The 25,695-nt window shown below is 32.7% G+C and overlaps 1 protein-coding gene across 3 annotated transcripts in view; it reads right to left on the bottom strand.

Moving 5' to 3' along the window:
• MDGA2 (MAM domain containing glycosylphosphatidylinositol anchor 2) overlaps nucleotides 1-25,695 on the bottom strand; it is a 773,979-nt gene that overhangs the window by 309,201 nt on the left and 439,083 nt on the right. For all 3 annotated transcript variants that reach the window (XM_036239414.1, XM_016151454.2, XM_036239415.1), the window contains one exon: nucleotides 4,363-4,559. In XM_036239414.1, the coding sequence (XP_036095307.1) occupies nucleotides 4,363-4,559 (197 nt within the window). The remainder of the gene's footprint in view (nucleotides 1-4,362; nucleotides 4,560-25,695) is intronic.

The raw sequence follows: 25,695 nt of genomic DNA, 5'->3' as shown, positions 1-25,695 counted from the left end.
AAAATGGGGAAAGGAAATATGTTGATGACTATAAGTGGATAATGATTGTTTCAAAAACAAAATAATAACATCTTGCTGATTTTTAAATATATGTAGAAGTAAAATACTAGACGAAAATAAAATACAATAAGAGTAAATATTGTTAAGATAGTCTAAGTTTATATCATTACTAAAAAAGTGGTAATGATCGACAATGCAGGGTACAATTTTTAAGTAACCAATTAAATAATACTAAAATAATTTAAAATTCTTAGTTAAATAGAGGAGAAAATGAAATAATTAAACAATATTTGACAAATCCAAAAAATGCAGGAAAAGAGAGAAGTAAAATAAAACAAATGGATCATATAGAAAATAATATATATCAGTCATTGGATTAAATGCATTAAAAGCTAGTATCAGCCCACTGGATTAAAATAATAAAACCTATATTCTGGTTACTAGTGGCATCTTTTTAACTATAAATATAGAGAAAAGTTGAAAGAAAAAGAGAGTTATTTACCACTCTTCCCCACCCCCCCTCAAAAAAAAAACATTAAGCAAAAGAAAGCTCGTATGGTTAAATTAATGACAGACAAAACAGAGTTGAAGGCAAAAAACACTACTAGAGGTAGAGAAGGACATTTCTTAATGATAGTCTACCAGGAAGACATAATACCAGTAAATAATATATTCAGATAATCCACCAGGAAGATATAATAATTCTAAATTTGTATGTACTAATAACATTTTAAAAATATATAAAGCAAAAATTGAAATAAATAAAGAAGTAAATACAGAGCCATAGGCATATATACTAACTAAACTCTCTCAATAGCTTAGAAGAGCAGACATAAAAATAAAAATATAGATAGATGGTCTAAACAACACAATTAATAAATGTGATCTAATTGACACTCAACAATTTTGGAATGCACATTCTCGTGGGTGCACATGGATCATTTATAAAAGCAGACCATAGGCTTAACATAATGGAAGTCTCAATTGATTTATAAAAACTGAAATTATTCAGACACAGTGGAATTAGACTAGGAATCAATTAAAAATTATAACTAGAAAATTATCAACAGTTTGGAAATAAATACATTAAAATGAATTCAATTATAACATCATTCTCATTCACAAATTATTAAACTTTCTATGGTGAAGAAAGAGGGGTGAATTTATAGAGAGCAATTCAGGACTTTCTAGAATCTCTAAGTCAGTTTTAACTATCCCATTACTAGTAACCCAGACATCTTCATGGGAGTATTGCTTCAACATTTAACACATATTTACTGAGACTCTTCCAGATGTCAGGCACTGTTCTAGCTGTTAAAATGACAAAGTCTCCATAATTAGTGAGTTTATGTTCAAACACTTTAGATAATTTGATAGTTTCAGTGCTATGAGAGAAAAAGAAAAGAAAACTGTAGTAGGAAAGAGTAACTGTGGAAGGGAAGAGATGTTACTTCAAATAGATCTGTCAGGGAAGGCCTTTCAGAGGTGATGAGCTTCAATATTAAGGAGACCTTGCCATAATATATAAGTAAATTACTTTCTACTTGGAGGAATCAGCAATGTGCAGATAGACCTTGGCCAAGTCTAGGGATTATGTGACCAGAACAGTAAGTGAGGTATAAAAGATTAGATAAGGGAGCAAGGCAGAACAAGGTCAAACACAGTCTTATAGGTTAGAATACATTAGAGATTACTAGAGATATTAAAGGAGAAAAAAAGATTTATAGTTTAAAAATGATCACTCAGATGTTTAGAGTTTTCTGTAATAAAGCATGGCAACCAGTTAGAAATATATTGCTGTATTCCATGGAAAGATAATGGAAGTTGTGTTAGGTATGATGGACTTGTGTATAACAGGCCTATATGTAGTATGTTAGCATGCTTGGTATAAAGAGAAATCATTGATAACAACTCATCTATGAAAAAGCCAATATTTTCTTTAGCTATAAAAACTAATTTTTTTATGTGCTTCCATTTGAGAGTTTCCATTGGTTTGTCCTATAAGATATATTCAATATTAACAAATAATGTACATATATAATATAAAAATATTGAGGAATCTCTTGCTCCAGCATGATTTTTTAAGACAGATACAAATACATAGACATTCAAAAGGAAAAATAAGCAACATTATCAAGTAACCAAAGGCAAGAAAGACATTTTTAAATAGGAGCTATAACTGCAGATTATTTGGTAACTATCAATTATAGCAGGTGAACCATAACACAGAATTGCAAGAAAAGCTTGTTTCTTTCTTAAATATTCTTTAAGAAAATTCAAATGGTCCAACAGCAGAGTTGCTAGCACATACAAAGCTGGAGAAAGTCTGTGTTAGGTCACATAGTAAAGGCTGATATTTATATAGAAGGTAATATCAGTACTAAAATGTTCAAATTAAAAAGTTATTTTCTTATAAAAAAATGAGAGAAAACAAAGAGAGAGAAACGAAAGTTATTTTAGGAGGCAGAATCTACAGCTACTAATTTGAGAGCTCTTATGATTTTTTTTTTTTTAGAGATACTAACATAGAAATAGTAACAAATGCAAAAGAATGAATGAAAAGTTTAATTGTGCTTGTCTGATAACTTAACAATGAATACTAATTATTTCGAACGTAAAGATTTTCCCAAATTTGACAAGGTTGTTGTGTTCATTTCTGTGATCAGACTCATCTGCAGGTAAGAAATAGCCATGTAGTGGAATAGGTGTTTAGAATTACCTCAGCGTCTGTAAACATTATTGTTAGACAATAAAGTATGTTTTCCAAATTTTAACAGTGTTCATGTTTTAAAAACAAATTGATAAAAGAATCAAATAACAGTGATCATTTACCTGACCGTCTAACCCCCAGAGGCATCCAAGCAACTAAATACTGTTAACGAAAATTTGTATTACTTTTTTAACTAAAAAAAAAAAAAACATGTTTTATTTTAGTAAAAATTGAAAAATAAATTTCCATAGAGCAGAATATATGGGGAAATTGTGATCTTGTTAACTTGCAGAGAACACTTGATGCCATGGTGGCCTGAGTGAAGACAGAGTCAAATCAAAACAGATTTCGACAGTGTCATAGTAGATTTGTTAGTAACACATGTGAAATGATGATTTCCAGAGATTTATATTTCGGCAAGTTACAGCTGTTCTACACCTTTAGTAGCAATATATAGAAATATATATATATTTATATGTGTATATTTATGATATTTATGATGTATATCATATTTACAATATGTGCAAGATGTTTTTGCATAATCACTACATTTTTTCACAGTTAATACCTAAACATTGGCAATTATATTAATTTGAAACTGGCTAGGCCTTAAACATGGCAAGTAAATGGTGTACTATGTAAGGAAATATATTTAATGGTGAAAAATAGAATGCTGAAAAATTTACAAACTCAGAATAACCTTATACTATTAGAGTTGAGATATAAAACATAATAATTTTCAAAATTTAAAGTATGATATTTATAATATTTAAAATTTAGTTGTATATTTCCCTAATTATGAATTTAGGATGTTTCAAAATTTAAACAATGTGATCAAATCTCTATTTTTCTTTTTGTCTATATCATATTTTTTTGAATTATTATTCTGGGCCAAAATTACTTTGAACATTTTCAAATTTTTTAAATTTAAAACTTTTTCTATATTAATTAGGTTTGCACTCCTTTCTAGTCATCAAAAAAAAAAACTTCATAATAAATAGCATTCAAATAGTCCTATAAACTTCAATGTGTTCCTCAAGAATTAATTTTTCACTCTCAACATATTACAGAAAAATATTTCATATTAAATTCACTGTATGTAAAATTAATTCAATTTTTCTTTTTAATAAATAAGTTTAATTACTAATTAGCTATTTTAGTTTTCACATAATTAAGGCTGTATTCTTAAACTGATTGAAACCAAAATGAATAAAGAAAATTAGATTTTTTCCAAAACCAAAGCCAAATAAATTCCAAATAGATTTCTTCATTTCTGTAAAACTTATTTACCATTTCAAATGGGGAAATCAAAGTTTCTTCTTTTAAATAATATATTTCACACAAAAATGACAGAAAATGTATAATTATGTACTTTTTAGTGAAACCTAAGTAAATTTATGAACAAAGAAATATAAATTAGAATACATTAATTTAATCTTTTTCAATAGTAAACATTTGAAATGTAACTATCACATACAACATAAACAAATTGTCCTTTATTATTTGAGTCTTCTGATAGTTCAAACATACTGTTTTTTAAAAGGCCAGGTCCAGATAAACTACCTTTTCAAATAGACATAATACTGCATATTGTTTGAATTAGGAAAGCATCCTTGCAGAGCAAGGTGGAAATACTATACCTTAATTCATACCTGGGTAAAGAAGGGCTCATATATCTCTACTCCCTTATCGGATCCTTGTAGTAACACCTCCTGGCCACGTCTCCAGCTGTACCGAACAGGTGGATTGGAATTGGCAACACACCTGAGGAATACTGTTCTCTCATAGTAAAATTGTTCTTTAGCTTCCCCTATACTTTGATGAACAGTTACTACCGGATCATCCAAATCTAGAAAAAATAAAAACAACCAGTGACAATGTTATGAGTTGCATGGCTTTTAAAGCATTGAAGATATAAAACCTCACCAAAGGTGCGTTTTCTTAATTGATTTTATTGCTTATCGCTATACTCTTTTTTTCATCGAGGTTACTGAACTCACTTGCAGAGAAATTTCCGATAGGAGATAAAGATAAAAGTAACAGTATTTCTTAAGATCTCTATTTGTAGAGATAGTACAAATAACCTTGCATGTTTACAACTCTTTGCCAACAGCCCCATGAAACAAATCTCCAAGAGATTTCAGAATTCAAAATCTTCAAATTCAAGAAATTAACCAAAACAATGAACTGCAGTGACAGAGAAATAAATATCAAGCAGTTCAACTTACTCTCCCTTAATATATTTCTTTTTCCAATTAATAATAACTGACATATTAAAAATAATCAAAGAATTACATTTACAAATGATTATAATTTTTATAGCAAGAAAATATGATCTTGTACTGGGTTAAATTTTTCCTTCATCTCGGATTTTATATCTCAGATCATATTTGCTAATTTGAAATGTACTAAAAGAAGATATTGTTAAAAGGCATTAATATTTCTGTTACTGAATATTATAACTATTTTTTTTCCTATTTTAGATGCATCCTAAATGTATGTACTACAAAGTTTAGCAAACATTATTTGGGAAAACCAATTTACAAATATATTAGACTTTATGGGTCATACAGTTTTGTCTCAATGACTGAACTCTATCATTGCAATACGAAAATAGCCAGAAATAGGTAAGGAATGAACAACGAATGTTGCTTAATTCCAATGAAAATTTACCTACAAATTTAGGTCCTGCAGCCAAATTTGACTCAGAGCCCATAGTCTGCCATAGATTGCCAACCCCTGATATACCAGATCTCAGATTCTTTTCTTCAAAAAAATAAAGAAGCATACTTTCTTTAAGACGACTATCTTGTATATTTGAAAGTTGCTAAGAGAGTAAACCTTAAAGGTTCTCATCACAAGAAAAATAAATTATAGCTGTGTGGTGATGAATGTTAACTAGGCTTATTGTGGTGGCCATTTCACAACACATACAAATATTGAATCATTATGTCATACACCTGAAACTAATATGATGTTGTATGTTAATCGTATTTCTCTTTTTTTAATGGGGAAAAACAAGTTCTTGGCTCCATGTGCTAGTAAAAACTTATTAGATACTTATCAAGAATGATGTCAGACATTTGCTGTATTTAAATATTAATTTTGCTGGGCTTTATTTCTTTAGCTTTATAACTCTAAAAGTTAATAACCTTTGTGGTCTTAAATTTCCTTATTGATAAAAAGAGAATAATAATGGTATTATAGTAATGGAGGAATAAATGAGATAGTTCATAAAGCCCTGACACAAAGTAAATGCTCAATAAAAATAAGTTAGTAGTAGTAGTAGTAGTAGTAGTAGTAGTAGTAGTAGTAGTATCAAGGTTTCATTTAGATTCCCATTAATTCTATGTCGGTTGCTTACCTTTATCTTATCAAATTCATAATGAACTCAGCTTTCATAGGTAAAAACATCACTTTTCCACTTGTTCTAGCTATAAAATATTTGTACATGACAAAGACTTTTATGTGAAGCCTGAAAATAAGATACCGTATTTATAGAAACATAAGAACAGTGAGGTGTGTAAGCATACGCTACCCTTAATATTTAAAAGACACTATTCCTGAGAAAAGATTTTTTTTGATATGTTAAAAAAATTAAAAGCCATCAAAATAGTAGAGTAATAACTGCCTTGGGGAATCAAAGTAAAAAACAGAGAGTACCAAATTTCCCCAGTTTTAAAAAAAGGTTTTTTTCTTAATGTGAATTACTTGACAGCCTTAGATTTCTAGTTTTGCAACACTTTGAGGTTTTTTATTTTCCAACATTAGAATCTTTTCACAGCTACCTCAAAGGCCTCTAATTTTAGTAGTGTAAACTTACAGAACAACTGCTGCCTTTTGATAAAGTTTTAAAAACTTTCAGTTAAAATTCACTCTATTAGCTGTGCAGTGATATGTGCTGTTTCCTTTTAAAAAGTTGGAGTGCTTATGAATATAAGCATCATTATCATGAAATGCTCAAAGGCTTTTAAACTATATGAGATGTTGTCTTATTTGGTGATTATTCCTTCACATATAAATCAAATCCCAAAAGAGCTTGATTAGCTGAATTCCTCTTAGTGACTTGAATAAAAAAAGGTAAGCAACTTACGTTGTGATCAATTGTAGACACTTTTTTGTTTTTTTTTTTTTGGTCATAGTCTTTTTAGAAAATATGAGCTGTGTTATGTTTTAAAAACAAAATTCCGAACCCAGGAAATTTAGGAACAAACATAATTGAATGGTAAACAGTGTAATAATGATGGCTCTCCCTGGGTTCTGCATAGTAATAATATTGTGCTTTCCAAGATTCATTTGTTGATGTAGCCCTGGCTCTTTTCTTGTTAGGCGGTGGTGTCAGTGGGCTCAGTCAGGAATAGACTGAACCTGAAGAACCATTCAAGCATTCTCTTACCTGAACTAGATGAATTTTGGGTCACTGGCCTTCTGATAATCTAATCCTGTGACAATCAATATCTTACTGAATGAATATTGTATTGGCAGAATTATCTCTTGGATTCACTTATGTTTAAAAATTTCTATTTCATAAAACACTTAAATGATTTTTTATATTTAAAAAAACACACCAAAAAACTAAATTTCTTTTAGACAAGTAAAATAATTGCATAGCTAAAAAATATATTTTAAGTGAGATTTGCATACACATATATATATAATATATAGTTTAACATATGTAATATATGTTTAATATATACTCTAAACATTACTGAATGCATATTGAATATGTGTATTTGCCTTGAGTCAGGTTTCTTAGAAAAAGGACTCTAAGACAGAGAAGTATATAGGTATACAGGCATATCTCAGAAACATAGCATGGTCGGTTCCAGTATACCGCAATATAGTGAATATCACAATAAAGCGAGTCACGACAATCTTCTTTTGGGTTTTCCAGGATATAGAAAAGTTATGTTTATACTACATTGTAGTCTATTATGTGTGCAATTGTATTAATTAAAAAAAATAATGTACAGAAGTTAATTAAAACATACTTTGTTACTAAAAAATGCTAACCATCATCTAAGCCTTCAGTGAGTCATTTCTTTTGCTAGTGGAGGGTGTTACACCAATGTTGATGGCTGTTGACTGATCAGGGTGGTGGTTGCTGAAGGCTGGGGTGACTGTTGTAATTTATTAAAGTAAGACAATGAAGTTTGCCTCACTGTTCTTTTCGTGAATGAAATTTCTCTCTAGCATGTGATGCTGCTTGGTAGCATTTTACCCACAGTGGAACTTCTTTCAGAATTGGAACCAATCCTCTCAAACCCTGCCACTGCTTTGTCAACTCAGTTTATATAATATTCTAAATCCTTTGTTGTCATTTCAACGATGACAACATCACAGCATCTTCATCAGGAGTAGATTTTAGGAAAACAACATGAATCTCATTGTACATGAACATCAAAGTTCCTGGATGGCCAGGTACATTTTCAATGAGCAGCAATATTTTGAAAGCAATCTTTTTTTCCGAGCAGTAGGTTATCATCAGTGGGTTTAAAATATTCAGTAAACCATATTGTAAACAGATGTACTGTCATCTAGTCTTTGTTGTTCCATTTATAGAGCACAGTTAGAGTAGATTTAGCATAATTCTTAAGGGCCCTAGGATTTTTGAAATGTCAAATAAGCATTGTCTCCAACTTAAAGTCACCAGCTGCATTAGCCCCTACGAAGATAGTAGGACTGTTCTTTGAAGCTTTAAAGACAGGCTTTGACTTTATGTCTTTAGTTTTGGAAGTCCCATACGGCATCTGTTTTGTCTACATTTAAAATCCCTTGTTTAGTGAAGCCACCTTCATTATCTGTGCTAGATTATCTGGATAACTTGCTGCAGCTTCTAATCAGTACTTGCTTCCCCTTGCACTTTCATGTTATGAAGATGATTTTTTTCCTTAAACATCATGAATGAACCTCTGCTCACTTCAGATTTTTCTTCTACAGCTTCCTCACCCTGTCAGCCCTCATAGAATTGAAAAAATTAGGGCCTTGCTCTAGATTAGGCTTTGGCCTAAGGGAATGTTGCAGCTTCTATCTAGACCACTAAAACTTTCCCCATATCAGCAATAAGGTTGTTTTACTTTCTTATCTTTCTTGTGTTCACTGGAGTAGCACTTTTAATTTCCTTTAAGAACTTTTCCTTTGCATTTACAACTTGGCTAACTGGTGCAAGATGCCTAGCTTTCAGCCTATTTCCGGTTTTGTCATGCCTTCCTCACTAAATGTAACAATTTCTAGCTTTTAATTGAAAACGAGAGATGTGCAACTCTTCCTTTCACATGAACACTTAGAGGACATTGTAGGGTTATTAATCGGCCTACTTTTAATATTTCTGTATCTCAGGGAATAGGGAGGCCCAAAAAAGAGGGAGAGATACAGGGGAATGGCAGTTCAGTGGAGCAGTCAGAATACACATTTATCAATTAAGTTTGCTGTCTTATATGGGCATGGTTCATGGCACCCCAAAAACAATTACAATAAAATGAAGCACGATAAAACAAGGCATGACTGTATTTAAAAAGTACCTTCTAGAGCAATGCGTGTTGGGTAATGCAGAATAGGTTTGTTCAGGAGAATCGAACTGCAGTATGATTACAACAAAGGTCTCAGTAGCTCTAGAGAAGTTTTGGAGCTGTGATGTTCCCTCAAAGCTGTCTTGCACTAAGGCAATGGAGCTAAGCCTTTATAACTCACCCCCACCCTATAGACCAGTCATAGTCTGTGTGCTGCTCCATCAGGGTGCACAACTTTGAGAGGGGCTACTCTTTGTCTTAGGGCAATTTCTAGAGGATTTAGCTGGCAGCCAATCCCTGCCAGACCCGAGGAAGGGATCTGGCTTGTGCACTATTGCATGCACTCAGATTCATCTGCTTGGTAATTCACTCTATCTGGGAAAAGCTACTAGAGGATTCTTGTTAATCACCTTTCCTGGGGAAACTTCAAAAAAGGAACTATGGTAGGATGATATTCATCATCTATTTCTACTATTATCATTCTATACTGCTCTCATCCCGAGTTAATATACCTTTTGGTAAAGTAGCTTACCTAGTGAAGTTACCAGACCTTTTTCACTAAGGATTTTGAGCCCCTGGTTACCTTGCCCTTTTCAAGCCATTATTAATGCACTTATTCATTCAAGACCATAATAAGACAACAGAATACTAAGAAATGGTTCAGTGGACCAACTGTGTATCAAACATATTCCTTACTGCCTTGCTGTGCAAAACAAACTAACCTCCAGCTGATCATATGGGCCAGTCACTCCTGCCAGGATGGTGACTCCTTTTATCTACTATTTCCTGACGCTGAAAGCCTAAAGTAATTGAGTAGTGGCCATGGCTTAAAGATTAATGAGACTTTGCTGCATCACTTAATAAAAGCTTTTTCCTTTTATGAGAGCTAAGGCTTCTAAACTGGCAAAGCCCAGAGTTGCGGGAAAGGAAACAGATTTCCCAAGTGGGTCATTGAATGTGATGATAGTTAAATGGGGTCACTCCTTGATTCTTGAACCTACATATTCTATGGGAGAGAAAAAAAAAAAACCTCATGTGATAATGGTCACTGATTTAAGATGTATATTGCATCTTGGAGAATAGCACCCCAACCTTACCAGATATTATCTATATAAGACTCAGCTGCCCCTGTCCAAAGGGCATTCTATTACTCTAGTAAATTGGTATATTTAATTAGGTTGTGTAGAATATGATATGACCAGAGAGTCCTATGGCAGTGTTCCACTGCTACATTTTTACTACTGTAAAATGTGCTCTCATCCCATAAGTGGTTAGATAGGATCTTGTGTTAAGAATAAAACATTCTAAAAGCCTTTGGATAGAGCTGCTACTGGCTGAGGTAAGCAGAAACATCCAAACCAAGAATATGTGTCAAATTCAGTCAAAACTGTACAGTCACTTTCAGGGTAAAAATGTCTAACGTAATCAACTTACTACCAAGGCACTGGTTGGTATTCTTGAAGGACAGTACTTGATCAAAAGCTAAGTGTTGGTCTCTGTTGTTGCCAGGTGAAATATTCAGTAGCGGCAATGAATAAATCAATCTTCATAACCCATGGTTTAAGCTCATGTATAGCCTCCATTCCTATAATTATGACTATTTTTTTCATGAGCCTGTTGTGCCAGCTAAGGGTGACTGATGACAAATACTACTTGATATCAACTGTCTATATTCTCTGTCTACTTCACTCTTTTGTAATTCTTCTGCCATGGATACTTTTCGATGCTCATTAATATGCAATATAAGTGTTATCATACTTCATGCCATAGGTCCATCAAAATATTTGAACAGATTTTCTCTTTCTATGCAAAGTGGTTGACCGGGTACGCTGTATAATTAAACTTCTGCCTACTAGGGAGATTTTCTCTCATTCTTATTTGTCGGGATATCTTAGAGTGATGTAACAGCAGTCCAAGTTTTGACTTGTGTAAATATATTGAGCTGACCCATCATGAATGAAGTTTAGCTTTTTTTCTCCACTATCAGCTCATAAGTGACCATCTATGTGGCCAGGTATAAACTGAGAAAGAAGCACTGGTAAAATACTGATACATGTCATGGGGGTCTGGGCACCTGCTTTTACCATTTATTGGGTTTATTGGGCCCTTCGACTCTGGCCACGCCTCATTCTGGTTGTACCATTTCCATCTAATGATGATCTACTGATGAGTCTGCCCTCTTTTATAACTAGGTTTTTGGTAGACATGACAAAATTTAACTCCTGATTGGCAATTCAGGCCACATCATCATAGGTGTTACACATTTAGGCACTCCATTTTTACCAATGCTCAGCAGCATGCTAGGAGCTATTTTATGAAAGGTGTATAATTCTTAATTGAAAAAGTCACAGCCTTCCTCATAACCTAAAAATTTACCTTTTGAGTCTCCTATAGCAGTCTCCTACCAGAACACGGTATGTTTTCCAGCACTGATATACTTAATATCATAGATTCTTAAGCACCAGGACCACTTACATCACAGTGTGGGCCTGCTACAGAACCCTTTCCTACCTTGAGACCTAGTTAAAGCTGATAGTCTTTCAGATCACCTGATAAATGGATAGGAATGGTATTTCAAAGTGTGGAATATGATCAAGAACCCAGAGACCTAGCAGACCTTGGGTTTCCTTCTGAAGGATAGGAATTGTGAGATGCAATAATTTGTGCTTTATTTTGGAAGGGATGTCCTGGCAAGCTCTAGACCATAGGATCTCTACAAATTTACAAATATTGTGGGTTCCTGAATCTTCACAGGCTTATTCCAATCCTCTGGATTATGTGCTCTTACCAGGATATCCAAATGTACTTGCCTCTTCTTGTTTATCTCAATGGATGAACATGATTTCATTGATAAAGTGAACCAATACTCTATTTAGTACAATGTTCAGGTGGCCCACATCCCTTTGGACAATGTTATAAAAATAAGTGTGAGAGTTAATTTAGCTTTAGGAAAAGACTAAAAATGTATACTTTTGTCTGTCCAAAATGAATGCAAAGTATTTCTGATCTTTTATCCTAACAGAAATGAAAACAGCACATTGACTAAATCACTAAACACATACTGTATATGAAGTCATGTTAATCTGCTCTAGCAAAAATACCTAATCTGGCATAAACTGCAATCAGGACACAACTTGGATGAGTTTATGATAATCCACTATCTTTCTTCAGTATCTCTGGCTTCAGCAGAAGACAATATTGTCCATAAATGAAATATATGGGCTACCTCCAGCACATATTTTAGAATTTTAAAGGTAATATTAATATTGATTCTTCTCCTTGGGATATATTATGTTGAACATGACTCAGCTAAAAGTGGGAACATTTCAGAGGCTTTAACTTAGTCTTCTGACTAGAATAGCTATCACCCCAAGGACAAAGCATCAATATGGGGGTTCTGTTAATCAGTAAGTATGTCCATTCCAATTACACTTATTAGAGACTAGGTAAATGGCAATAACGTCAATCTCTGGCCTGGCAGATACAATGCAACCCACCTGTGGATCACAATTCCACTTAATATATAGCACCTATATGCCCAAATCTAACAGTATAAGGGCATACTGATTCCACAGAATCTTAGATATCAAGATCAACTTGGATCATGTGTATGTATAACAGTTCTCAAAATGTTTCAAAATTCAACTTTCCTTAGCATGTGTTTATTCAAGTAAATGTATATAGGTTCTCTAGAGAAAAAATTGGGGGAATCATTATCATTTGTATTTGCTATGGGTCGCAGGGTGCTTTCTGGTGACTCAGTTTCCCCTTCAGTCAAAGAATTCAAAGTCTGAAAATTACCTTGGGTTCATAAATTGGGCAAGGAGTTATAATTTTTTATGATGTGACTATATTCAGCCTCCCAATCATTCATCTGATTTCTTTATTTGTGTAGATTGGTTAATATCCTTGTTGACTACCCATTTACTTTGCCCCAAAGAAATGCTATGTTCTATGAACTATCTCCACAGCTTTTTGTGAGTCTAGAGCTCAGATGGATTTGCAATAGCTGCTCATTAAGATAATTGTACCCACCTTGCTTATGACAACTAAACACTGCCACCTAGCTTCTATTATTTTGAGATCCTGGCATATCCATTGCTATCAGGGAGCCCAATTCTATAATAGCTTCTCTTGCCATCACCATTTGCCTACCGAGAAAGTTATCCCTTAGCTTCTCAATGACACTTGTTTCTCAGTCATAAACACATTCTTTAGGGGTGCTTTAGGTGTGTCCTTCAAGCCTTTACACAGAATATAATGAGTTGATGATTTTCCTGTACTCTAGATGGTATATTCACTTTAGAATACTCACATACCTAACTAAGTCTTTCAATCATTTTTTTGTACTCTCTGCACAACAATTTTGACATTTATACTCTTTTAATGGAACCACTATTTTCTCCACACTTCTAAGAGCTATCCTAGTAGCAGGAACTATCTCCTGCTATTCTTTGCTAACATGTTGAATCTTGTATCATGAGACAATGCTCCCACATCAATAAACACTTATTCTTCATCCCCATTTGATATCACTCTCCATATCAAATATTATTCAATCTTATCCTTCATTCCACTTAATCCAGAAGCCTCAGAATCCAACACCATACATATTCTCCTGACTTCTAACAGTAAATACTAGCTAGGGTTGCAGCTTACTTGAAACAGTCCATTTTTTCCCTCAGAGACACAGAATTTCCATGACCAGATAATGTCATCCATTGATCCATAAATACTGATCTGGAGGCCAGGAATGAGGTGAGGATATATGTATTAACATAGAAGGAAGAAGTTTCTGCATCATCTTTAAGTATATAGAAATGATGACCTCTTTTTTAAGCCCAGAAGATTTAGGAAGACCCAGGGTTTCAAGATTTCAGAGACTGTAAACCCAGATGTACCTTTTCCCCAAGAGTAGTTCCACTTGATCTCAACCAGGGTTCAGAGGCTGGTTTGAGGAGTCAAGCTTCTCTAAAGCTCTGCTACTGTTTAACAAGTCCTAAGCCATATTATCAGTTTTTATGACCTCTGGCTAAAGAAGGTAAATGTCTCTTTATATTTGCTAAAGAGACCATCTTATTCTCACACCATTACGTTCAACTCATGATTAATCACACTCAGCCCTTTGTTCTTTTTCTCTACTGTATGACTAGAACCTAGCAGAAATTCTACTGTCCTTATAATTACTACTTTCCCTTAAATTCCTCAAAAGCCTAAGTTCATTATCTCGCAATAATATATATTTTGGTTCACCATCAGTGAACAAGTGAATGTTGTAACAATATCACCACTATGACATTCAAGGGGTATCAATGGTGACCCATCACCAGCAATGGGGTCTCATAGCCTGCCAGGTAGTGGGTTAATGTGTCATCCATCTCTAACATTCTATTTTACAGTCCCTTTCCTCAGCTCACCTAGAGTGATTTCTTGAAAATATGATTCTTTGATGAACATATGCGTGTAGGAAATTTATTGTGGAGTGCCCTCAGGATAATTCTTGTGGCGGTGTGCAAAAGATATAAAAATAAATAAATAAATAAATAAATAAATAAATAAATAAATAAATAAATAAATAGAACTAGTCAGTGGGAGGAGTTAAATTGTGATATATCGCTGTAAGTCTCCAGATGATCCTGAAGGAGCTATGGAGTCGAAATGGTCTTTCAGAGTTGTCCTGCAGAGTTGCTCTGCTAAAAAACCAGATTGCTCAGTGAATTAGGGCTTCCCTGATGAGAAGGCTTAACTTTGGATTAGGTGGCTCTTTCTAGCTGAAGACAATTTCATGAGAGAAATTTGTTGACAGTCAACATCTTCCAATACCCCTAGAGTTTAGACAGAGTGCCTACTAAAACAGCAGTTCCCAAACTTTTTGGCACCTGGGACCAGTAATCCTATGAGAATCTAATGCCTGATAATCTGAGGTGGAGCTGAGGCCGTAATGTTAGAGCTGGGGAGTAGATGCAAATACAGATGGAGCTTCGCTCTCTTGCTTGCTGCTCACCTTGTGCTGTGCAGTCTGGTCCCTAACAGGCCATGGTTTATGGTCTGGGAGCAGGGGACAGTTTTATCCAAAGATCTGGAAGTTACCATTTCTAATCTTTTCAGTCTTTATATATAATTCAGGGACCATAAAATCTCTCTATTCAATGGAAAATTTTTCTACTAAATGGTTTCAATAATATTACAAAGCTCACTGAACTATTTTCTGTTATTGCTGATATTTTATCTGCATTTATTTTTCTCTTTAAAATGTATTTTTTAAATTTCATAGGCTAAGTGTGTAAAATTCAAATACCTAGAGATGATAGTCATTGACAAATGCAAAATGTTCTTTGAAGTAAAAAGCATTATTTTTATTATTTAATAGCAGTCAAAATTTCCACATTTACAAAACAATGTAAATTATTAAATATATTATTTTATATAAGAATATCTACTTTTAATATATTTTAATAAAACAACTAATATGGTTTTCTATAAAATAGACCCCCTGTACATAATACCCATATTTTAGTCATGTTTATATCCCTAGTACCCAACATAATGGACATAAGTTCTCAATGATCTAATGAATTAATGAACAAGACAACTAATTTGTAACCAAGTGATCAATGTGAATTTTCAGCAAGGCTACTTATGGATACCACAATGATTATCTAAGAAAAATCACTCCCTGCCCCCTAAATGCAATAGCTATCTCTTTGTAACTAAAATAATTGTCTGGTAACTTTTGTTGTTGTTGTTTGCTTAAATATGCCAGGAACTGACAAATTCACCTTTTAAGAGTATAAAAAATAAATGATGATGTAAACCACCTTTCTCATACATTAGATAGACCCATTTGAGATAAGGTTCACTATATCATGGAAACATTTGTTTGGTCTGTTATCCACTTAAACTGAGGTACTCTAGTGTACATAAGAGTTAACCATAACCCAGCATGCACTGGCAAAATAAATCTATGTGCTTGTGGTTAATCAGTTATTAACAGCAACTAAAGTCATGGGGAGTAGTTACAAATTAAAGAATCAATTCATCCAAAAAATAATCATAGCAGAAGCATATTTCCACAAGGGTTTATTACAGCATTTGGCCCAATTTTTCTATCTTTAATCTTTGAATTAAATCAAATGAATCTGAAAACCCAGATGGCAAAGACGCACTAAATACAGTATTAGATTCCATCTTTCCCTCTAGGAAGTTCCAGAAATCTTAAAATTCCTATCCAAAAACAAAAAACAAACAAACAAAAAATCAAAATTAAGGAAAATAACAACTCAATAGACTGGAGGCATTAAATCTAGTCAAGTTTATATGATATTTTTTCACTTTATGGGTAAAAATGTTACTATTATAACTATTGGATGAATGCACATAACAATAGATAACATGAACTAACCTGAATAAAATTAAGTTGTATTGAACTTATACAAAAGAAAAACTAATTAAGTCAGAGTTAGACATATTTAACTGGGCACTTCAATGTAAACAAAGCATTGATGCCTATGATTTGTAGAACTTTCTGCAGATACCAATATAAAAGCAGAGTTTTCTTAAATCGATGAGAAATTTTGTGCAAGTATCAATGACAAGAAATGTTTTGTATCTTTTCCTGCATAGTGATTTTTGAGTAATCACTAATTTTATCTGATAATCCACAAAAGAAAACAGACAAAATTAGTAGTTATAGCCAAATTCTCAAAATAGGACACTCATAAGAGTGAAGCTATAAAATTTAGATTCATTCTTGTTTGAAATTCGATTCTTACTCATATATTTGCATAAATTAGAATGCATTGCATCTTCTATAATTTTTAAAAGATATATATAATCACATGTTTTATAGTTCTCCAGCCAATATTTCTTGATGATTCTGCATATCATTCTGGGAAAACAGTTTTTGAACTTTCAGGTGGCCTAGAAAAACTGTCTCAGGATTTTCTCCTTACCTCTTCCTCATCAATTTTCTATGAGACTCCTGAAAAAATAAAGATAACTTGGGACTTGCATTTTTAAAATTTCTTTATATATATATAGACATATACACATGCACACACACAATGGTAATTTATGTGTATACATTATGCACATTATTTTACATTATATATAACATCATTATATAATAAACATTATATAACAAATATGCATTATATGTGAAAATGTTGTAATGTGTGTATATATATATGTATATACAATTACATATGTTATACAATATGTATCTATTTTATAAACTTCAGTCTTTTTCTTCTTAATACTTGCCTCTTATTCCACTCCTATTTTTCATAATTGTACCTCCCTACATAATCTGTGTTAACATCCTGGACTTCTATGTTTTTCTTTAGGCTCGTATATTCACGTTTATGAAGATATACACACAGTTTTTCTTTGTTTATCTTTCTTTAAAATTAACCACTTTTTTTGTTTTTTGCTTTTCTCATACAAAACAGCTCACGAAATACCCACAAGATAGAACTCTAATCCTTTATTTATTTATTTTTAATAGTACCATATCCTTGGTCATCAATGTAGATATAATTTGTTCAGCTATTCCCCTGTTATGGGCATTGACTTTCTTTCAGTGTTTTGCTCATGGGAATAATAACGCAATAATGGTCTCTGAACGTGTACTTTTAAACTGGTGGCTTCATTTTGATGGGGAAAATTCTTGTAAGTAGGAAGCTGGCTTACAAGTAGTTGTAATTGATTTTGCTTGGTTTCTTTCCAAAAGAAATATATGTTTCACCACAAGCGTATTATTATTGCTTTTGTATATCTCACACATAATAGATATTTTTGCTCTTCTAAATTATTGTGCACTCTGTTTGCATAAGGTTGTAGCTCACTGTCACTTTAGGTTGCACTTGCATGACTATTAAATTTAGGAATCTTTTCATTCACTAAATGGCCATCTTGACTTTTGCTTATTTGAACTGCCAACTTAAATCATTTATTTTTTTTGTTAGCTGCCTTTTCCTTTAAAAACTTTAAAATCTCTTTGTATATTGTAGATTATAACTTTTTGATGATTATTTTTCTATTAATTTGCTTAAGATATTTTTCTTAGACAAAACAAATTTTATTACTAAAATATGATTACCTTTTTGTGTGTTGCTTTGATTGTATGGTGAAGTAGGCCTAGTTTTCTCCTAGATTCCACATACAGTCTTTATTCCATGAAGAACTGAATTTTGAATATCATGTAATTTAGATGTCTAATTTTATTTTCTTTCTGATATATATTAACAGCAGCACCATTTGATATTACGTATCACAATGAATTAAATACCAATTTATCACATATTAAATTCTCACATGTATTGAAATCTACTTCTGGTTAACCTTTTCTGTTGTATGATTTTGTCTATTCCTGTGCAAAATTATAATATAGTAGCTTTTTCTGAATTCTATTAAGACAGCTTTACTCTGTCCCAGGTTCTCGCTGCCATTCTATTCGTACTTTCTAGGTTATTCTCAGGCTTCTGTCTTTCAGCTAATGTCTAAATTATTTTCTTACACTCAAATTAAAAAAGTGTGATAAAAATAAAACTCTAGAAATTAGGATTTTATTAGACTCATTTATTAATATGGTACGTTTCAGGTTAGATGTATTTATTGAAAAACATGGTATGTCTTTTCATTGAGAATGTATATTACATTTTTATATTTAAATTCCTACTTTCTCCTTTTGGATTTTTTGTCATTTCTAATACTTTTCCTAAATATGTCATGGTTGTTTTTAAAATTGAGTGAAATATTTTTGTTGTCATGTTTATTACTAACATGGAGCTATTAATTTTTGTTTACTTAACTCATTTCTAATGCCTTTCGTATTCTTCTAAACATTCTAGAACATTTTTTCTAGAATATTATGGTATATATATAAATATTTTAAGACATAAATATATATTTATTATATATTATGTGTGTAATAATACTGACATTATAAATGTACATTTGTTTTAAAATATTTTCTATTTTGTAATTTTATCAGCAAAATTTCATTGATTTTAAAGGTCACATCAATAATTTTATTTATTTATTTATTTATTTATTTATTTATTTATTTATCTATTTGTTTGTTTGTTTGTTTGTTTGTTTTATGGTAACATTGGTTAATGAAATCCAGTAAGTTTCAAGTATACAATTTAACAGTAAGGAATATAGATATTACATTGTGTGTTCACCTCTCATAGTTAGATTTCTTTCTGTCACCATATTTGACCCGTTTTACATCAGTAGTTTTTTCTTTCTTAGAACATTTGTTGGAAATCCAAGACTACGTTAAAAAAAAAATAGTGAAAACAAGCATTTATATCTGAAAATTAATTTAATTGAAATTATTTGCTTTCTTTTTTTTGTCATTTAGGTTTTTTTTTTTAATTGAATAGTCGATTTAAATAGTTTCTTTTCTACTTTTAATTTGTTTAGAGATCTGTCTTAAAATTAATAATGATGGCAAATTTTCATTAAACGCTTTTAAAACATCGATTGGTAGTGTGTTTACACATTTTCAGAAAGTGAGGCAACTTTGTATTCCTTGAATAAACCTTTTTTGGTAATTATTGTAGTTTTATTCTATCGGTTAATTAATTTGCTAAATTTTATTTAAAATTTTTGCATTTACTGCCATAAAAATTAGTCTACAATTCTTTCTTTTGTTCATTATTATTATATCTAGAATGGATATCAAGTTTAATTTTATAATTGTAAGAAAATATCTCCACTTAATAAATACAGCTTGTGTTTTAAGTATGTACTTCAATAAATTATATTACTTATACTAACATAATCATTATTTCTAATATAAATCTAATGTCTATGGAAAACAAAAAATAATACATGAGTTTATATATTATTTTTCTCCATTATTTAGCTATAAGAAATGAGTCTGAAAATACGCATTTCAATAATGAACTTAATTTCTAATTACAATTTAGTGACTTATATTGCGAAAAAGTGTTCATGAAAGTATTTTTCATAAGTCCATATGTATTGCATAAATTACAACAAAATCAATATAGAAATATATTTTTTAGCAGTATCAATAAAAATGTGTCTTAATTCACCAAGCTAATATATAAATGGGACAGGTGTATCTAAGTTGAAATATTTTTGGTAAAAAATATTTGCAAGTAATAATAAGTATCAATGGGATGTTATAACTATTTCCTTTAACATTTTTAGTTACTTAATAGCCATCTATCAAGCATAACAGGAAAACATGGAAAAGTTCAAGAAAGGATCTTAAAAATAACACCCACAATCTAGATTAAAATTTAATAAATTGAGTCTGTTTTCTTCTAGGCCAAAAATCAGATTTAAAATGTGTTTCTTGCTTATATCAGGAACATTGTCTTATGACATCATACATTCTTCATAAACGTCATATATTCTTCATACAGTCCTTATTGTATCCCTCACTTTCTCATTCATTCATTGAACTGCAATTTAATCAGCATGTAATATATTCCAGGCACTATTCTAGGTACTGAGTTTTTAATAGGAAAAAAAAAGGAGTGGGGGGATGGAGGGAGAGAGAGGAAGAGAGAAGAAGAGAAAAAGAGATTTAAAAAAAAAGAAAGAAAGGAGGGAAGGGGAGAAAAAAAAAAAAGAAGGAAGAGGGAGGAAGAGGGAATAAAAGACCAGCATTAACTTTACCCTTGTGAAGTTTAAATTCTAGTGAAATGAACAGTAAATAATTAGTTACTTAAATATTTAATTTATTATACACCACTTAATTATAATATGGTGAGTTCTAGGAGGAAGGTATAAGAGGCTATGAGAATCTGTAAAAAGGTAACACATGCCCGCCTGTAGCATCAGGGAAGATATTCCTGAGGAAGGGGTGCATGCAGAATGATTTGGTTAGGGCTGGCTCAAGAGAATCTCAGGCAAAGGGTGGAGTATTCTGAGCCTTTGAAATGAACATAAACCTTGTGAATTCCAAGAATTGAAACAAAAGTAGCAGGGCTGAAGCACAGTCAGGGAAAAAAAGAGAAACCTGGGGTGAAATTCAGGAGGCACACAAGGCTCAGTGGAAGCAGGGTCTTGCAGTATAGTAGGCAGTAAGAAGCCTTTAAAGGGTTTTAAATAGGGTGCTATGTAAACAAATTTAACTTTAATAAAAGCTGCTACATCTGCAATGGCCACAATACATTGAAAAGCAGCAATAGCAAATATGGGGAGACCAGTTAAATGACTCTTATAGGTGTCTGGATGGCTAGAATGGTGCTAATAGAAACAGAGAGAAGTGATTTTGTTTAAACGGCTATATAATAACTCATGATATAATTGTAGATACGATGAAATTGTCAAATAAAAAAAAGAAGTTTACGAGAGAAATTATATTGAGTTCATTATGTACAAATGATATTTTGAAGTTGATTTCATAAATAAATCATCAAATCAATAGTTTGTTGTTTTAACTATGAAACCTAATAAAATTTTATTTTATAGTAGACAATATGCAAACAGAGGCTCTATAAATGACAAGTATGCAGATTTTCCCAGCCAAGAGAGCTGAGATCAGGCTAACCAAAAAGAAGAGGAAACAATTTTGAGGAGTCAAAGATGTCCTCAGCATTGAACATTTTATATTATGGTTCTCTGATTTCGGATTTGTAAAGATTTGAAAAAAACACGTGTGGCTAGCTCCCATCAAGTATCGGGGCTAATCTTTGAACTCCATTCTATATTTTGCATATCTCCCGGTTTTCACCAAAAAAGATGAAAATGTTAGGTCCTTTCTCAGCCTCTTTTGTAGCCAGAGTATGGGTACATAACACAGATTTATCCAATTGGATGCATCCACCATAAACTTCGAATGAGATCTATTGATGCAAATAAGTAGGAACTAAGAAATATCCATTCTAGTGGCATGTAGTAGTAGTAGCAACAACAATACTGAGTTTCCCGAAATAAAAGAGAAATTGTGCTAGTGACAACATCCTGTGTTTAATATGAGCAGGACCCAATGGGAAATTCAGTGTGCCGTGGCTACGGAAGTGGCAGCGCTGACCTCAGTGGTTTGTGGAGGAATCAGGGGTGTCCCTCCATATTGTTTAGCTTCTTTTGTCACTGTTTTCTAAATTTCATTCCACATTCTCAAAGCAGGTCTATAAAAAATCAATTTTATTTATTTATTTGGTTATTAGTTAGTTAGATTAAATCAGCCAGAGTTGAAGTCTCCTGCTTTAGGTCATGGTTTATTGAATTAGCAGTCTTTAATAGGGGTAGGTATAAATCGACTGTATTCTGTCTCCCATTGTTCTCTAAAACCTATGTGATATGCTATATCTTTTCCTGTTATTTAATGAAATTTTGGGCACATTTCACAGCTTTTTTAGTTCTCTGTAGTCAGTCACAAGAACAGTTCTATTTCTGCAATTAAAATGTCCAGTTCAATAAAAAAAAAAAAAGTGTGAACTCTCTAATTTAGTTTCTTCATACCTTCCAGTTGTGTACCAGTCCAGGCTTGATATCCTGAAAGTCCAAGGGAAACAGATAGAGAATGATGGAGGTGGAGGAGAGTTTACTTAGCCCCCTTTTCTCTCTTTGCTTACTTTATTCTTTGACTCCTCCCTTCTACTCCCCTAGCCAAATGGGCTAGCCACTTCAGAATTGTAGAGATGAAAATTAAAGGAGGAGAGGTAGGGAAAAATTAAGCCTCATCTTCTGTAGATAAAAAGTCTGCAGATCTCAGGGCCAAACTCTTGAAGTTCTCACTTGGCTGGAGGAAAGAAAGAAGCATCACCCTCTCATTCTCCTATTGGAACAACAAAGCCCTCTCAACAAAGGTCTCCTTGTCTTCCATCCCCAGGTACCAATCTGAATTGCTAATGAAACTAAAGTTGGGGGTGTCCAATGCTGGCATAGATGATCTAGCAGCTCTCTCTGCCACAGGTACTTGGCAGCTTCTAAACTGATCTCAGCCTTCTGGTCTCTGCCAAAATTGATATACCAAGAGACTTAATGAAAAATAGCATTCTATTACTCTTGCGGCTATGAGCCCTGACACCTAGAGCAAGTTAGCCTTCCAATAAACCCTTGTTCTAAACCTAACCCCTTATTTATTGATAGGATAAAAACACACATTTTTGTCCTACCTGTTTCATACCTCAGAATAGCATTAGTGATTAAATGTCAACATAGTTCCATTTTGGAAGGTCAATATACACCTTTTGCTCTAAGTTTTAATTTCTTCAGCTTTATAAGCAGGCTTGTTTACTATTTTAATCCTTAATTTATCCTTATAAACTTTTAAAAAAAGATTTAGTAAAATATTTTTAATAAAATTTTTCAATAAAATCTACACACGTACTTATTTCATCAGTCTAAAATATATATTTATACATATTAATTACTTATTTTTTCTGTCTTCTCAAAGGAAATGTGATGCGTGTTTTCCTTCTTTTAACAACATTAGTTATCTCATCCAGAATACAAGCACTGGCAACTTCTAATATTGGGCAGGACATCTTTAATAATACATTGTATAAAAATGGGTCCTTAGAATAGAATAAAGTTACCTCGAAATGAGACACAACTGAAAGGAACCCACATCTCAGTCTAGACAACAAAGCCTAAAGGAACAAAACTTGCAACAAATAAATTTTATATATATATATATATATATATATATATATATATATATAAAAGCAAAAACAAACCAACTCCAGCTCAATGAAAACCTCACCTGAGGCAAAGAGAATGTTTTATACACAATTCCTGTGCACGCCTAATGGCTTTGTACCTCCCAGTGATTACCAAATGGTCCTTGTTCTAATTATTAATTTAAAAACTAATCAATAGGGACAGACAAGACAATTTCTGCCAGCTAGAATATATCAAGCAATCTAGCCAAGTACCCAGCACACAAGATTCTGCTTTCAATTGCCATTTCCTCATGGTCTGGAGTTAGCTTTCTAAAAATTAGAGGGTAGGGGGTGGAATTAGCAATATTCTCAAATGTAGAGTCTGACCAGTCACCACATCTGTGCTCCACTTGTGAGAATCACCTATTATTATTTCTGAAGTTGATATCTATTTAAAAAGTAACTGAATTAAGTCAATTTCAATTAAAGTTGAATAAGAATCAGTTTTACTGCTGGTTACAAGGAGAACCAGGTAATCACCAAGATGTGTGTTCTGGTCTTTACTAATACTGCAGTTTAAGGCGAGTTGCTTCACCTCTTTCTGCACCTCCGTCTTTTTATATAGGCTGTACTCTGAGAAGCGCCTCTGAGCCAGCCGATCATGAAAAGCAGAAAGGACTTTCTGAGTAGTGAGGGAGAAGAGCCCTGGAGGTTCACCAAGAGGAGAAAATCAGTAGCAGCGAGCATTCTCACAAGAGACAAAGTAGCAGAGCCCGAAGGAGCAGAAAGGAGGCAAGAGTGGAAGAACTGAGTGATTTCCATGCTAGGCACTGCTCTGATTAAGTCATTCCTCTTTGGGACTTTAGATCAGAGGGGCGAAAACACCTTTTAACCATACATGTAAGCGTCTCAGGGAGTTATTGGAAATACTTGGGTGGTCAATCCTAGAAAAAAATTTAGATTTCCTACCTAACAAGTAATGATATATATGAAATTTTACTCTAAATGCAATTGTTTTCATTTATATTCAAAATCCAATAAAACCTGGGAATCTTGGTAGACCAGCTTTGAAATAGTGACTGCTACCTCTGTAATGTCAGAAATGAACAACTTAATTACATTTCCAGCACAACTGTGTCTATTTTTATTATATATTTCAATGAGACAAAACGTACATTTCCACTGGATTTAGTCATGTGCACTGTTTACAAATAAGTATCGCTACCATTTCTCCATTTTCAACTGAACATTCCCAATATCTTAGACATTTTATAAGACCGGTACATCTGCAATTTGCCTGATGCAATGGGATTGGGCCTACATCTCTTTAATTAACAACTGTCTTCCCTTCTCTACCATTTCAGTTTGCTTTTCCTTTTATGGGATTTTTAAGAAGTTGTGTGCGTGTGCGTATGTGTGTGTGTGTGTGTGTGTGTGTGTGTGTTTGTGTGTGTGTGTTTAAGCAGCCTAATAGTAACTGTTTGCCTCTTAAACAAAAGAGATATAGTAGTTCTCTATCGAAATATTGAGGATTTCAGCAAGAACATTATAAACATCACAGAAATGTGACCAACTTAAGGGTGACTTTACTATGTCAATTTCCTGCCTTATGCCATCCCCTTCTTTTGCCTGCTGTGTAGTTGTTTGTGAATTCGATTCAAATTTCCTAAACATACAAGAAAAGGTAGTGAGGGACTGGTGTTCTGCTATTGAGAATAATAAAAGAATCTAAGATTTGTGACCAAAAGGATTCAAATAAGTGATTTTGGTCAGATTTATGTTTCTGTAGAACTAGAGGCTGTCAATCAAAATGACTGATGGCCACTTATTTATAAACTAGTCAAATGTGTTGGTATTATTCCATATTAGTCTATATATA

Source organism: Rousettus aegyptiacus, unplaced genomic scaffold, assembly GCF_014176215.1.
Source record: "Rousettus aegyptiacus isolate mRouAeg1 unplaced genomic scaffold, mRouAeg1.p scaffold_m13_p_3, whole genome shotgun sequence".
NCBI lineage: Eukaryota > Metazoa > Chordata > Mammalia > Chiroptera > Pteropodidae > Rousettus > Rousettus aegyptiacus.
Note: the sequence above shows the minus strand (reverse complement) of the source record. Positions and strands in the feature narration are given on the sequence as shown.